The sequence below is a fragment of the Crocuta crocuta genome, unplaced genomic scaffold (genome assembly GCF_008692635.1).
Source record: "Crocuta crocuta isolate KB4526 unplaced genomic scaffold, BGI_CrCroc_1.0 scaffold190, whole genome shotgun sequence".
Taxonomy (NCBI): domain Eukaryota; kingdom Metazoa; phylum Chordata; class Mammalia; order Carnivora; family Hyaenidae; genus Crocuta; species Crocuta crocuta.
Window position 1 is genome coordinate 3,740,471 of NW_027527955.1, and position 17,539 is coordinate 3,758,009.

The window sequence follows — 17,539 nt, forward strand, 5'->3', positions numbered from 1 at the left end:
AAAAAAAAAAAAAAAAGTTAAAAAAAAGTGACATATATTCAAAGTGTTCATAATCTCAATAATTGTATATAAAGCAAAAATATTTTTAAAAACAATGGGTAGTAATCGTAGAGTAACTGTGAAACTTTAATATACCCCAGTCCCATCCTCTGCTCCTCAATTCAATGAAGCCATTAAAAAGGGGAGGGGGGGCACACCTGGGTGGCTCAGTAGGTTAAGTGGTTAAGCATCCAACTTCAGTTCAGGTCAGGATCTCATAGCTCATGAGTTTGAGGCCTGATTAAGGCTCTGTGCTGACAGCTCAGAGCCTGGAGCCTGCTTTGGATTCTGTCTTCCTCTCTCTCTGCCCCTCCCCTGCTTGTGCTCTGTCTCCCTGTCTCTAAAAAATAAATAAACATTGAAAAGAAAAGAAAAAGAAAAGANCTTAAAAAAAAAATTAAAAAAATAAAAGATATCCCATGGGTTAAAGGAAATATATCTAAAGAAATAAAGGAAAATATGAAAACAATTTCTAACCATCATAACTTGGTTCCTTTTAATAATTTCTGTCTTCATTGATATTTTAATGAAGATATAAGTTATTAAAAGGAACTAAATTATGAATTTGAAAATTACAGTAGCCAAAATGAAATTTGTACTAAGGGAGTCCACAGCAGATTTGAAGGGACAGCATAAATAATCAGCTTGACAATAGGGAGATTATCTCACATAAAGAACAGAAGAAAAAGAAAATAAGACTGAACAGAGCCTCAGAGAGCTGTTGGACACGATCTGGCATCATATATGTATAATTGGAGTCTCAGAAGGAAAGGACCAAGAGAAAGTGTCACGAATACTGAAGAAGTAATAGTTAAAATCTTCCCTAATATGAAAAACACTAATCTGCTTATTCCAGAAGCTTAAGTGAACACCAAGTATTACAAATGCAGAGAGATCCATGCCTAGATCCATTTTGATCTGACTTTCAAAGCTGAAGACAGAGAATCTTGAAAGCAGTAATAGACAATGGACTCATCACATACAAAGGATCTTCCATAAGATTAAGAGTTCACCAGAAACCATGGAAGACTAAGGCAGTGAACACATAGTCTAAGTGCTGAAAGAAAAAAAGCTTATCATTCAATAATTTTATGTACAGCCAAACTATAAAAGTGAAGGAGAAATTTAGATATTCCCATGTAAACACAAGCTAAGGGAGTTCATTGGTAGTAGACCTGCCTCACAAGAAATGCTGAAACAAATCCTTCAGGCTTAAAGGAAAGGACACTATACATGACTTGAAGCCACATGAGGAAATAAAGAACACCAAGAAAGGTGACTTACACGGGTAAAGGTAATAGTATTAATGTATTTTTCTCTTCGTAGCTCTTTTTTTCACTCTATCTTACTATTTAAGGTAAAACTGAATAAAACCATAATTACAAATGTAACTTTATTGACAAACAATGTAAAAAGCTATAAATTGTGACAGTAACAGTATAAAGAGATAAGGGAGGATGGAGACGTATAGAATCAAAGTTTTGTTAACCATTGAATTAAGTTAGCATTAATCCAAAACTAGAGTAAATTACTAATTGTAATCAAAAAGGCAACCACTAATAACTCCAAACACATAAGTAAAAGAAATGACAAGTAATTAAAATGACACTGAAAAAGTATTTATTTTATTTTTTTTTAATATTTTTTATTTATTTCTAGGNTTTATTTTACAAAAAGAAGGCAGGATGGGGCCGCTGGGCGGCTCAGTCAGTTAAACGTCCGACTTTGACTCAGGTCATGATCTCTTGTTTCATGAGTTGGAGCCCCACATTGGGCTCCATGCTGACAGCTCAGAGCCTGGAGCCTGCTTCAGATTCTGTGTCTCCCCTTCTCTCTGCCCACCCCCCACCCCTACTTGTGCTCTCTCTCTCTCTCTGTCTCTCAAAAAATGAATAAATGTTAAAAATTTTTTTAATTAAAAATAAAGAAGGCAGGAAATTGGAAAAAAAGACCTACAGAAAAAAAGCAAAATGGCACAAGTCCTTCCTTATCAGTGAATATATTAAATTTGAGGAGAATGAACTTTCTAATTAAAATACAGAGATCAGAAGATTGGCTTTAAATAAACAAAACAAAACAAGATTCAATTATGTGCTGTCTACAGGAAACACAGTTTTGAGTGAAAAATACAAGTAGAGTTAAGGGAAAAGGATGGAAAATATATTTTATGCAAATACTTCAAAAGAAAACATGAATGCCTTCTCTTTCCTTATTATTTTTAGTCTGGTTCTTTTATCTTTTATTCAAAATAGATCATTGAGGTCTCTAATTATTTTACTTGAATTGTTTGTTTTTTACCTAATTCTATCAGTTTTTGCTTCATGTATTTTGAGGCTTTCTTTATATTTCAAGCTATTATTTATGGATTTGCCAAGTTACAATTATATAATGTACTTCTTTGTCTTTAGCAACAATATTTGGCTTAAAGTGTACTTGTTTTAATGTCTGCTTTGTTTAACCACACTAGACATCCTATCTTCACTAAGATATCAAGGAAGACAGAAATTATTAAAAACAACTAAATTAAATTATGAATGGAAAAATTATAGTAGCCAAAATGCAATGAAATTGCCAATTGGGAGATTATTCCATATAAGATACAGAAGAACAATAAAGTAAGAAAATTGTGAACAGAGCCTCAGAGATTTATGGGACACTGTGCCATGTAGCATCATAACATATGTATACTTTTGTCTAAAAGATATATCTCATACCAAAACTCATAGGACTCAGTGAAGCTAGGGCTCGAAAGAAAACTTATATCAGCAAATTGCTACCTTTAAAGAAAGAGATCTCAAATCAGTAACGCAACCTTCCACCCCAAGAAACTAGAAGATGAAGAGCAAACTAATTCTAAAGCAACCAGAAGAAAGGAAATACTAAAGATGACAGTATAAATAAATGAAGAATAAAAAAGTAGAAAAGATGAATGAAACAAAAAGTTGGTTCTTTGAAAAGATCAACAAAATTCAGAAAACTTTAGCTAGAATAAACAAGAAAAAAAAGAAAGAAGACTTGAGTAACTAAACCATGAGTAAAAGTGGGAACATTATTACTAACATTACCACAAAAAAGTATTATACAGGAATATTATAAATAATTTTATGTCAACAAATTAGATAAAATGGAAACAATTCTGAGAAACATAAACAATACTAAACCAGACTCAATAAGCAATATAAATTCTGGGGCACCTGGGTGGCTCAGTTGCTTAAGCGTCTGACTTCACCTCAGGTCATGATCTGACAGTTCATGAGTTTGAGCCCCACATTGCACTGTGCTGACAGTGCAGAGCCTGCTTGAGATTCTCTCTCTCTCTCTCTCTCTCTTTCTCTGCCTCTTCCTTGCTTGTTCTCTCTCTCTCTTTCTCTCTCTCTCTCAAAAATAAATAAACTTTAAAAAAAAAGAAATATAAATTCTGAGTAGGCTTGTTCTCTCTCTCTCTTCCTCTCTCTCTCTCAAAAATAAATAAACTTTAAAAAAAAAAGAAATATAAATTCTGAGTAGCCCTGTAACTGTAGAAAACTGAATTAATCATAAAAACAAAGAACTTCCAACAGAGAAAAACTCATGATCATATGGTGTCTTGGTAAATCTACTAAACTTTGAAGAAGAATTGAGAACAATTTTTCTCAAACTCTTTAAATAGTAAAAGAAACACTAACTTATTCTGCAAGACCAATATTAAAATGAGATGAGGGAATTCACTTTCGAATGTCCCCTCTCTGTAAAGAGAGGTTTCATACTACTCTTTCTTTCTAATCTTATACTCTAATAATCTTTTACCTGCTGCTCAAATACATACGTACATACATACATACATACATACATACATAAAATGAGATGACGTCATCTGAAAAGAAACAAACTCCAAATAAGTGTCCCTGAACAAAATACTGGCAAACCTAATCCATATTAAAAAACAGTATACACCTTGACCAAGTGCAGTTTATTCCAGCAATATGCATTTGGTTCAGCATATAAAAATCAATGAATAGGCACCTGGGTGTCTCAGCTGGTTAAGCACTTGACTCTTGATTTCAGCTCAGGTCATGATCTAACTGTTCATGGAGTCAAGCTCCCCATCGGGCTCTGTGCTGACAGTGTGGAGCCTGCTTGGTATTCTCTCTCTCCCCCTCTCTGCCCCTCCCCTTCTCATGCGCTTGCTCTCTCCCTCCCTCCCTCCCTCTCTCTCTCTCTCTCTCTCTCACACACACACAATATAAATGAATATCTAAATAAATTAATGAAATACATAATTTTAATGAAATGGTAGAGGGGAAAACTACATGAGCATCTCAATAGATACAGAAAAGCATTTGACAAAATCCAGCACTGTTTCATGATATAAACACTTAAAATACTAGGAAAAGAAGTAAGCTTTCTCTATTGATAAAAGACATCAACAAACAAACAAACAAGAACCCACAACTAACATTATGCTTAATTGAGAAAGTCTTAGACTGTTTCCTCCCTAAGATCAGGAATAAGATAATAATGCCCACTCCACCAATTCAGTATTGTACTGGAGATTCTGACTGGGGCAATATGGAACAAAAAGAAATAAAAGGTGTGCAGACTGGGAAAGAAAATAAAACTATATTTACAGAAGATGGAGTCTTATACATAGAAAACCCTAAAGAAACTTAAAAACAATGAGAGATAATAAACAAGTTCAATGAAATTACAAGCTATAAGATCAACATACAAAAATTAGTTATATTTTGATACACTAGCAGTGAACCTTCTGAAAATAAAATTAAGGAAACATTTTCATTTATAATAACAACAAAAAGAATAAAATTTTGATAAGCACATGAAAGGATGCTCAGCATCACTAATCATTATAGAAATGCAAATGCATCATTAGTCATTATGGAAATGCAAATCAAAATCACATTGAGATACCACTTCACACTCACTAGAATGGATATCATTTCTTAAATGGATAATGACAGGTTTTGGCATGCCTGTGCAGAAATTGAACTGTCACAATTGCAGAGAGAAAATAAAGTGGTGAAGCCACTGTGGAAAACAGTTGTACCTCAATAGTTAAATGTAGAGTGACTCTACGACCCAGGAACTTCACTCCCACATCTATACCTAAAAGAATTTAAAACATATGGTTCACATAAAACTTCTGTCTAAAAGTTACTAGCCAAAAAGTAGAAACAACCCAGAAGTCTATCAACTAATGATAAACAAAATATGGTATAAATAGACAATGAAATATTATTTAGCCATGAGAAGGAATGAAGTACTTATACATGCAACAACATGGATGAACCAGAAAAGCATTATGGTAAGTTAAAGAATTCAGACTGATTCCATTTATATGAAATGTCCAGAATAGGTAAATCCATAGAGATGGAAAGAAGATTAGTTACCAGAGGATGGAAGCAGTAAGGAAGAGGACATTGGAATTGCTAATCGATATGGGGATTTTTTGTTTGTTTTTGTTTTGTTCTTATTGCAGTATGACATTGTGTAAATTTAAGGTGTAAAACGTATTAATTTAATACACTTATATATTATAATATGATTGCCATTGTAGTAATAATTAGCATCTCTCTTGTATTATATAATTATCTTTTCAGTTGTTGGGATCATTAAATTCTGGTCTCTTAGCATGTTGGATGATTATAATACAATAATGTATAATCACTGTAAGTTGAATTTTTAGATCTCTAGTGCTTAGTTACTATTCATTGCAAGTTTATACCTTTAAACAATAACTGGCCCATACCTCCATCCCCCACCACCTGATAACCTCCATCTTACTCTCTGTTTTTCTGAGTTTGATGTTTTTAGATTCCTTAAATAAGTTATACTACACAGTACTTGTCTTTCTCTGTCTGGCTTATCTTATTTAGTATAAATGCTCTAGGTCCCACCATATTGCAAATGCAGGATATCTTTCTTTCTTATGGTTGAAAAATTTTCCATTTTGTGTATATTACCACATCTTCTTTTTCCATTCATCTACTGATGGACACTTCAATTGTTTCCATTTTTTGGCTTTTGTGAATAATGATGCAGTAAACATAGAAGTACATATTATCTCTTTGGTATCCCGTTTTCAATTCTTTGGGTATATTCCCAAAATGAAATTGCTGTATCATATGGTAGATTTGTTTTTTTAAATTTTTGAGGAACTCCATATTTTTTTCCATAGTGGTTGAACCAGTGTACATTCCCACCAACAGTTAACAAGGGTTCACTTTTCCCTACGTCCTTACCAACACTTGTTATCTCTTATCTCATTGTGGTTTTGATTTGCATTTCCTTAAGTATTTGTGATGTGTATCATTTTTTCATGTACCTGTTTGCTACTTGGAAAAGAAAATATCTCATGGAGACTTTTGAGAAATGATAGTAATGTTCTAGACAGAGAGTGCTAATGCTTATACAACACAGTGAATGTACTAAAAGCCACTAAAGTACACAACTTTTAGAAGGTATTTTATTATGTGAAATATATCTGAAATTTTTAAATGATGTAAAATTTAAGGTTAAATAAATATTTAATGATAATCAGAATCATAGTTTATTGCAGAGAGAATGACAGCTACTAAATTTACAATGTGTGTAAGTCAGGATGAAACAAATGATATAATAAGAACAGAAAAATACTAGAAAAAAATGAACAAATAAATTGCATTTATGTAATAAACACATATATACATCTAAATAGAGATTGTCTTTAAAGTGATAATGATATATAATGTATGAGTTTGAACTGGGCAGTATTGGACAATAGCATGTAAGTCAAGAAGAGGTCATTAGGTCACATTGTTGTGAAAGAGGGTTATGGTATTGACTTTATACTTCCTTAACTGTGCCTGATAAAATTCCAAGAATAGCAATGAAAAGAATTGCACGAACACATTTCCAATTAGTAGAAGTAAAAACAATGAAACAAAACATTCAAAAACTGAGACTAATAGAAATTAATATTGTGTAACAATGTGCACAGTAAATGTAAATGGACAATAATTTCCATTAAAAACAGAATTTGTGAGGTTGAATTAAATTTTTTTTATATTCTGTTTACTGAAGGCGTTCCTAAAACCTAAGGAATGTTGACAGTAATAGAATAGAAAGGTGTATAGTGGACAGTAATCAAAAGAAAACTTATGTAGTTATGCTTATAAAAAAATAGTTTTTAACACAAAAATCATTATTAGTCACGAACCAGGTTGTACAGTTTTTTAAAAAAGTTGAATTTACCAGTAAGGTACTATGCATGTTTCAAATAAAATAGCATCAAAATATGCGAAGCAAAAATTGATGGAACACCAGGGAGAAATGACAAATCTTTATTATTTATTATTAGTTATCTTTATTATCTTTATTATTTTAATATTCCTCTCTCAGTCATCAAAATATCCAGCACACACAAAAAATTAATAAAGATATACAAGATTTGAGTAACATACATAAGCTAGCAGGTGTAAATTTATTATTTCCTGTGGGAGAATCTGCATTGTGTGAATGGAGGTCTCAGTTCTTGGAATCCCCCAGGAAGAGATTTACCTGAGGATCAGGGCTTGAATAAAGACAGCCGGAAGGAAATTGGCAAACAGAAAGGACTGGATGTTTGTTGGGCCTTTCTGGGCTGGGAGGAGCTGTGATTTAGAGGAGGAGGGGCCCTACTGGAGGCAGCTTCCAGTTGTTTGGCGGACTCCACCCACAGTTGGGAGGGGGAGTTTTGGAACCTTCAAGGTTTGTACCTGCATGGGTTGGCAGCCTTTCTCCGTGGGGGTTACACTCGAGCTGCAAAGCAGGTAACGTTATGAGTCAGGACCACTGTGGGAGAAGAGAATGCATGCTGCGCCCCTGGGCTTCTGGTGTGTAACCTGTTTATCACTGCCCTTGCCTCCAGCTCGGATGTCCATCATTCACCCGCAAGGAATTTAGAACTCTGCCTCCAGGTGTTCCTTGCACTTCTCCTCTCTAGCCTCCACCTAACATTCTGGACATGTATAGAACTCTGCCCCCAACCAGAGAGAATATATACTCTCAAATAAATAAGTCACATTAATGGAGGCTGATGACATAACCAGATCATAACACAAGTCTCATTAAATTTTAAGAATTAGCGTTACCATAGTATCCGCCAGTAAATTCACATTTAAAGGCAAAGACAAGAAAGAAAAAATTAAAAGAGCTTACAAATTTGGGAGAAATTTAAATAACTTTTTATAACTTATATTATTAAAAAATCAAAAGAGAAAAATATTTGGAACTAGAGAGTAATAAATGGCCTAAACACTAAAACTTATGTAACACAAGGAAAATGGAACTTCAAGATAAATGTATTGCTTTGAAAGCTTAACATTAGAGAAAAAGCCAGTTAAAACTAAGGAGATAGCTCACCAACCGGAAAAAGGATGCCCATGTTAGAAAAAGAACAGAACAAGCCTTCACAAAATAAAAGGAAGTTGTAATAAAGACCAGAACAGAAACCATTGAAACAGAAAAATAAGATACATTAGAAAAGGATGAACAAATACAAAGATTTTTTCCTTATAATAATAATAATAATAATAATAATAATACAGGCTAACTATCCCAAGACTGATCAGGAGCAAAATTAGAAAAAAAAAAAAAAAAGCAAATATGAAATAAAAAGGAAACACAATTATAGGCAAAGCAAACTTAGAAAACGTAATGGGAGTGCTATCAAAATGTTTAACCATTAAAGGTAAAAGTGCCAATGAAATGGGAAAATTCTTAGAAAATATATAAGTTCCAAAGAATGAATAACAAGAAACAAACCCCTAAACTTCTAAGTATAAAGGAAATTTAATAAGCAAAAACTCTTCCCACTGTAATGGCTGACATGTGTTTGTGTTCCACCGATTGTTCAGATAAAACAGCCTTCCAACCTGGTACCAGCTACTAGAGAACTCAAATAAAGGCAATGCCCTCAACTCATTCTTTGAGGCTCTTTAATCTTGACTACAAAGGTAAATAAGATGTGTGGGACAAAGGAAAACCACGGGCCAGTCTCCATTATGAATGCAGATGTGCGAATCCTGATTAAAATATTAACCGAAAGCAATTCAGTCATATATAAAAATATGCTGTATCTTTGTGGGTGGGGAACTGGAGGAGGGAGATGGGGAGAAGTTAACCCAGGAATGCAAAGCTGTTTATCGTTTTTAAATTCCTAAGAATGTCTTTCATTTATCATATTTAAGATAAAAATCCTAGGGGCGCCTGGGTGGCTCAGTCAGTTCAACGTCTGACTTCAGCTCAGGTATTGATCTCACAGGTTGTGGGTTCGAGCTCCACGTCAGGCTCTGTGCTGACAGCTCAGAGCCTGGAGCCTGCTTCGGATTCTGTGTCTCCCTCTCTCTCTGCCCCTCCCCTGCTCATGCTCTGTCTCTCTTTATCTCTCAAAATTAAACATTTTTATCTCTCAAAATTAAACGTTAAAAATGTTTAAAAAGATAAAAATCTTTATCATCCTCTCAGTAGGTACAGAGGCATCAAATAAAATTCAACATTCGTGATTTTAAAAAATATTCTTAGCAAACTAGAAAAATAAAAGGATTTTCTTAATCTAAAAAGAATGCAGAAAACCTGCCACTTTATTTCTAAACTTAAAAGCCAGTTAACCTGGACAACATTTTGTGGCATATACGTATATAACATAAAACCTTGAAGAGGCAAGAGAATGATAGACACAAAGTACAGCAGAGTGGTTCATACATATGTATATGTTTATGTGTTTGTGTGTTAAATAAATCTATATCCAAATCAATGTGAACATACTTTCAAATAAAGTATTTTTTAAATAAAGAAAAATTTCAAGGGAATGAAATTAAGATACTAAAGACATTTTTGTAGAGTCTCAAAACAAGAGTAAAAGAAATTTACCATGAAAAAGAAATAGAAACCATGTTTAATGAAATTTGGTTCTGTGAGTTTCCTCAGCAGCCCGGATACAGGACTAAGGAAGGAGACCAGTGTCTTCCTCTAGTGTTACGTGTTTCTTGAGCACTTGCAGTGGAAAGATAGGAATTGAGTGAAGAAGCTGGTAAGCAAGTAGCTAAAGCATGGGACTGTGAGATGGCAAGTTGAAAGGGAAAGGAAGTGAATGTGGGCAGTGGAAGAAGAATTAAGAGAAAAGAGAGGGATTGAAGAAGTGGGAGTTAGAGGCATCGAGAGTTTGTTTTTGCCTGTGTCCAGGGGAGGGACAAACGAAGGGAAGAGAGAACAGTAACGGTAGGAGGTTGCAGCCAGAAAGTAGATTGTTGGGGGCCAAAGATTTAGGAAGTGAAGTCAATCATGGCCAATAGAGTGATTTCCTGCAGTGAGGTAGACTTGAAGATTCTAAAGGAATCTTAGATTTAGCGATTTTTAGGTCCCCTTAAAAAGGGACAGGGAACTGTGAGCTACTCTGGGGAATGGTTTTCCATGTGAATAATGAAGTCACACAGAATGACACTGAGTCAGATAAGAGTCCTACTCTCTGGGAAAGTAAAACAACATATGTTAGTTGATGTATAACTCGTAAGTATCGGAGCTAGGAGGACAGGCTTTCGGATAACATACAATATCTCTGGTGTTCCTGAGGCAAGAGTCTTCCCACCCCTGTCCCCTCTCTAGCACACTGCCTATTTAAGCTTTGCCAGGCCCACTCTTTTGCTAGGTAGTATCTAAAACCAGCCAGACTTTGAACCTCTCCCTTCCTGCTGTCTTCTGTTAATGTATTTAAATGTTGTAATTCACACTAGTTTTGCACATATTAGATCTCCTCCTGGTTTTCTTCAGCTTTCATGCACTAGAATATTCCAGCATTTCACATCTCTCTCTTTCTCTAGCAAATATAGACCAATGATTTTATCAAAACTTAATATTCAGAGTTTAAGTTACAGTCTTTCTTTAACTTCTTTTATTTTTCCAGCTCCGTCAGTGATTGAGTTGAAGATTATCCGTATAATTGTTGGCTCTCCAACATTATAGAGAAGTTTGAGCCTTTTTTCCAAGTATTGTGGTTTCTAACAAACTCCCCTAACCTTTGTGTTCGTTGAATAATTTAAATCATCGTTAACTTTTGTGCTTAAATTAGACAGTATTCCCACTGGAATGTGCCTATGTTCCTCTTATGTAATTGGAGAGATTATTGCTTTCAGGTGATATTTCTGTCCACCCTGCTGCTTAGTTAGATTTTAGGTGTGCCTGTGACATACTGCCACAAGTCCCCATTGGTCTGAGAGTGACAGTCCTTATTTAACTTAAATCTCATCATGGAGAATGACAATGAGGTCAGACAACACATGGACTTTGCATGAAAGTTTCTACTGAGAGCTGTCTTGAATTCAGTATCTACATTACTTCCTAGAAATAAAGAGACCATTCCCCTGCCAGTTTTTGTGAAAGATGCCACACAGATATTACACATAATTTGGTGAAAAGATATTAAAACTTGGTATTATGTAATTCAAACTTAATTTATTCGAATGAAGGAAGAAATTCTGTACAGTCCAGTCAAACTCACTTCAAAGGCATATATAGCTTTTACAATTATGTTAAGCAATAATTTAGAAATATCAGAATATCCAGTCATTTTATTTGTTTATACATATTTATCAGTGAAGAAGACAAGTTTGCTATGGGTAGACAGAAGGTAGTGACTAATATAGGGGGAGTTACTATGAGTTGCTGTTTAGTTTATACAAAAGTTAAAGTGAGGTTCAGTCTGTCCATGCTGATTGAAACTTATGACAATTGAGGAAGAAAATAATGATAATTCATTTCATTGCTGAGCAGTGTAAGTAAAGAATGGCAACCCTGAAAATAGCACTGTTGTTAAAAATCTAGGTAGAGCTGCCTGGGCGGCTCAGTAAGTTAAACACCCTGCTCAGGTCAAAATCTCAAGGTTCATGAGTTCAAGCTCCACAGAGAGCTGCTCGGGATTCTCTGCCCATCCCCCACATGCACAAGCTCGCCCACTCAAAAATAAGTACAGTAAAACCTTGGTTTGCAAGTATAATTAATTCTGGAAACACACTTGTAATCCAGAACACTTATATATCAAAGCGAATTTCATAAGAAACAATGGAAATTCAGATGATTCGCTCCACAACCCAAAAATATTCATATAGAAATGATTTTTTTAAAATTTTTGAATGATTTATTTCTGAGAGAGCACAAGAGAGACAGCGTGAGCAGGGGAGGGTCAGAGAGAGAGGGAGACACAGAATCTGAAACAGGCTCCAGGCTCTGAGCTAGCTGTCAGCACAGAGCCTGATGTGGGGCTCGAACCCATGAACCATGAGATCATGACCTGAGCCGAAGTCGGACGCTTAACCGACTGAGCCACCCAAGCGCCCCATATAGAAATGATTGTAGTACTGTACTATAATACAAACTAATAAAGAAAATACCAAAATATAAATAAAAATTTAAAAATTAACCTGCCTTACCTTTGAAAATCTTTGTGATTGGTGTGAGGGAAACTAGAGAGAGGAGGTTTATTGTGTAGGACAGCTTTCACTGTCACTGACAGAACCACTGCTATCTGTTCTCTCAAGTGACTCTTTTCCTTGCATGGGGGCCATCGTATACACTCACACAGATGTTGACCACAGTACAGTATAATAAGCTCTTGTGATATACTGTATTTAATGTAACTGGCAATAAGGCAGCAGAGGAAAGCATCTATATCTTCAGGGGGCATGACCTAGAATGAAGCAAAGCATTCTAAGCCTACTCTTACATGGAACAGCAAATAACTGTCCATAGAAGTGACAAAAAATCTATGAGTGCCAGTTGTGGGCACCTTTCAACATTCTGAAAAATCACTGATTTCTGCCAAACACCGTGGCCTGAGAACAACCACCTGAGAATGGGAGACAATCACCCATAATCCCACAGCGAGAATGGGGGAGGGAGAGAGAACAACCATGGACCAGTTGTGATCATGTGACATTTGGCATCATGTACTACTCATATTGCAAGACATCGCTCATTTATCAAGTTTAAATTTGTTAGAAATGTTTGCTAATCCTGTGGAACAGTCGTAGAACAAGTTACTCGCAGAGATTTTACTGTAAATAAATATTTTTTAAAATTCTAGGTAGAGAGAAACTGGTTCAATGAATGAATATTGAACTGAATTTTTTAAAAATATTAATGCTTATTTATTTTTGAGTGAGAGAGAGAGATGCAGCGCAAGCACAGGAGGGGTGAAGAGAGAGGGGGAGACAGAATCTGAAGCAGGCTCCAAGCTCTGAGGTGTCAGCAAAGAGCCTGACGCGGGGCTCGAACCCACAAACTGCAAGATCATGACCTGATCTGAAGTCAGACGTTCAATTGACTGACCCACCCAGGCATCCCATTAGAACTGAATTTTGAAAGGACATTGGTAAAGAACAGACATTATTTTGTAAGTTTGCAAAACTTTAAAGAAAAACCTTTAAGAAAAACCCAGAAAGACTTGAAATTAACTTCAAATACTCTATGATTATTTTTAACACAGTTATTACTTATTGTAAAAGAAAAGAATGTAAAAAGACCTAATCACCGTTTATAATCGAGAAAATGAAAAGAATTAATGTTAGAATGCCCACAGTGGAGGAGGGCACCAGTAAAAAGAGAGGTTTTACTTCAAAAAATATTGTTGGTTACTGAAGATGCAGTGCAAATAGAGAATTATGAGAATTATTTTTTAAACTATGATCTGAAACAAAGAACTTAATTTTTCTGAGCCTTGGTTTCTTATGTTTAAAAATGAAAATAATATATATCTCCAAGGATTCTTGTGAGGATTATTATGTGTAAATTACCTATTTTATTATCTTGCTCTCAATAAGTGGTTTGGTGATAGCTGTTATGATCAATATTTTCTTCCTCTTCTTCTCCTCCTCCTTCATCATCGTCGTCGTCATCATCATCATCATCATCATCATGTGGCTTAAATGAACAACCATGTTTTAATCTTTCATTGTTCTCATTGACTGGGCTCAGCTAACCACTTCATTTGCACCCTGTGGAGTTGTCTGGCAGTGTAGTCATGTCGGAGGCTCGCTCTAGGCTGGGAGCTCATCTAGGCCTGGGAGCCCAAGGTCCTGTAGTCTCTTCCTTGAGGCTTTCCATATGATGTGAGCTTCTCTCAGCATCGCAGCAGATTATAGAAGATAGAGCCCCAAGAAAGAAAGGCAAAAGCTTCAAGGAATCTTATACCCTAGCCTCAGAAGTCACAGCACATCACTGCTATATTCTCTTGGTCACAGGAAGTCACCAGGCACATCTAAGGGGAGCAGAAAACAACTCCTCATTTTTTAAAAATATATTTAAATGTTTATTTATTTACTTTCGTGGGGGGAGAAAATCTCAAGCAAGCTCCATGCTATCAGCATAGAGCCTGATGCCAGGCTTGATCTCATGAACTGAAACCATGAGGTCATGACCTGAGCTGAAATCAAGAGTAGGGTACTTAACTGACTGAGCCACCCAGATGCCCCAACAGCTCTTCTTTTTGCTGGAGCAATAACAATATCTCACTGCAAAAAGCTTGTGGGATTGGAGATATTGTTGCAGCCATCTTTGGAAATAAGCTTTGCCCCATGCTGTGAAGGAAGTATGAAGAAGCTCCCTGTGTGCTCCCACTTAAGGAAAGATCTTCAGATATATTAAGTGAGAAAAACCAGGTATAGAAAAGACTGTGTCGTATACTAATATTGGTGTAGGGATGTGGAAAAGAACATTTGTATTTTCTTATGTATTTTTAAAAGTTTCTGAAAACATATGCAAGAAATTATCAACAGCAAGTGCCTGATGAGGTTGGAAATAGGTCAAGAGGTAATATTGTGAGAGGCTTTTCAGGATATGACTTATGCTTTTTAAAAACAATTTGAATATTCAAATAACTTTGTTAAAACGTTCAGTGCATAGGTTTCCTAATATATGTCATCTGGCTTTTGTGTGAAAATCGATTTCCAAGATAGTGAAGTCTATTATTTTAACCATTTCCTTCAAAAATGATGCATTCTGCTGTTTTAACCATTTAAAACACTATCAGAAAGCCTTGATTTCTCTTTGTATTAATTAACTTTATTGAATTAATTGAGTCATTCATTCACAAGACATGCTATTTAACAGAGGCATTGTTTTAACAGTTTTATGGCATCTTTCTATAATTCAAATGTCTTTAAATTATAATTTTGACTATGTTAATTTCATAATATAACTTTAAATTTTATGAATAGTTAATATTTCAGACACTGAGATTTGATTATTAAAAAAAACTGGATTAACCAAAGCTATTAGGAATAATAATTCCAAAGGTATCTTCCTTTTTAGATTACTATGCCATGCTATGAAGGACCATATAGTTCGTGTTGCAAATGAAGCTGAGTTTATTTTGAACAGACAGAGAGCTGAGGATGTACATAAGCATGCAGAGTTTGAGGTAAGGTTTTGGTGGCAGATTAAATTCTGCTTCTCTGTTATAAGTCAGCTGTCTCTGATGGTAACCTTACATAAGTTTTCTTTATGGGGAAAATTTTATTCAAATAATTTCAGCTCTTTTTTTTTCAACTTAATAAATGCCAAACACAGAGCACTAATTTTCACCTCATTTACAACATGCAGAGATCCCTCTTACCATGTGCCTAACCCTTTAATAGACTGAAGTTCTAAAGTGCTCTTAAAGCCAAATAAAATTTTATAATGCAATTACTGTAGTAATTTTTAGACTAGCAGAGTTTATACATTACTAAATATGAGTTATATGAAATACACATTATAACTGGTTATATGAAAAAACTCAGTTTTTCCAAGTATTCAGTAATTTATTATTTATCAATGTATCCATCTTTAGAGTGGTGAAAGATCATTGCAGAACTTATTTTATTGTTATAATTGATATTTAATGGACAATTGAAGCATTGCTATTACATGATATGCATGCAGATCTATATGTATACCTGGGAATATAATAATTTAAAAGTCCTCATAAGTACCGTGCCTATTTTATATGAAAATACTGAATTATATTGAAATACTGTATATTCCATACTAACAGGTTTTATATACAAATATTATTGTTATATTTCTAGCATGTCAATATTTATTTGCCATTATCTGAATTACCTCCATTCAGTACACTGATTTCAGTGTTTTAAATTATAGTGATTATTTCAGTTCATTCAATTTGCAAAACAAACTTGGCTTCAAAAATAATCAGGTGGCCTGGTATTTGGCTTGGATTGAACTGGCAGTGGCCTTGAAAATAATAAATAACCATCCATTTATTGTCCTGATGCCACATGCGAACAAGTGTGGCATGGCTAGAAATCAGAGCCCAAGATTTCAGGTTTGATGAGGTTTTTATCTCGGTAAACCAGCTCTCTTAGTCATGCAGGTTGATGCCCTCAGTCTAGTAATCTCTGACCTCGTGGGCTGAAAGGCATGAGACAGAGAAATAGCTGTTGTCACTTTCATACTCTTAACCTCAGCTTCATTTGTCAGATGAGACAGCACACACTTGTCATGTGAGATTGCAACAACCTTATTTTGAAAAAAAAAAAACACAAATATTTTAAACTCTGATAACAGTACATTGACAGTTGAGTTTTTATCAAAGTGAAGTTTCATATCCCTTCAACAATAAATACCATTGGATATTTATTGGGGTATCCTGCTGTAATCTGGATGTCAAGAAAATTCTGAGTTATCTGTTCTTTGAAGAATATGTTTAGATACAAGGTATGTCAGTACTTTAAGCAAAATAAGAATATTTAATTAACTATTGACTTCTGTTAGTAAATAAGATTTAGGATATTAACTGAATTCCCTGCAGGATGAATTTTGAGTCATTCATACTTCTATTAAGAAAATCAAGATGCCTTGTGGGGATATAAGAAGATCAATATTTGTCATGTGAAAATATTTAAAATAGATTCTCAAGAAGCTAGGTATTAGTTACAAGCTTTAACACATATTTAACCAAGGTGAAATTAAGCTGAAGGCAGTGTTTCTCAACCTTTTTTCATTATTGCCCCCTAAATAATTTTCATTTTTTAGACAGTTCAGATAATTTTTAGACTATTTTCATTCTGATCACCCCCTCCCCGTTAAATTGTATTTCTACCAGTAGACTGCATATCTGTTTGTGTACCATATACACATCTGTGCTTTACACATAAAAAGAATACAAGTTTTTCACACCTCCCAACACCACTTTTCACCCCCTGGGGATGAGATCATTCCTATTGAGGATGCATGGCTAAGAGTGATAAGAGGCAATGAAGTAGATGTGAAGACTCAGTGTTTTTTAGAATTATGTAAACATAAAATACTAATGTAAATCAAATTGGAGAGTATTATCCTTGTTATTTAGTGGAGTGTACTGTTTGTTTTTTTTTTTAACTAAAATATTTAAGTTTGTTTAGGTTAGAGCTGTATTGGTAAGTGCATTGGTGTGTGTGTGTGTGTGTGTGTGTGTGTGTGTGTGTGTGTGTGTGTGTGTGTCAGCACACAT

The 17,539-nt window shown here is 34.8% G+C and overlaps 1 protein-coding gene across 1 annotated transcript in view; it reads left to right on the top strand.

The window, feature by feature from the left end:
- Positions 1-17,539, top strand: part of NBEA (neurobeachin) — a 685,485-nt gene that overhangs the window by 353,451 nt on the left and 314,495 nt on the right. The window contains exon 36 of the mRNA XM_077752635.1: positions 15,358-15,466. Within this exon, the coding sequence (XP_077608761.1) occupies positions 15,358-15,466 (109 nt within the window). The remainder of the gene's footprint in view (positions 1-15,357; positions 15,467-17,539) is intronic.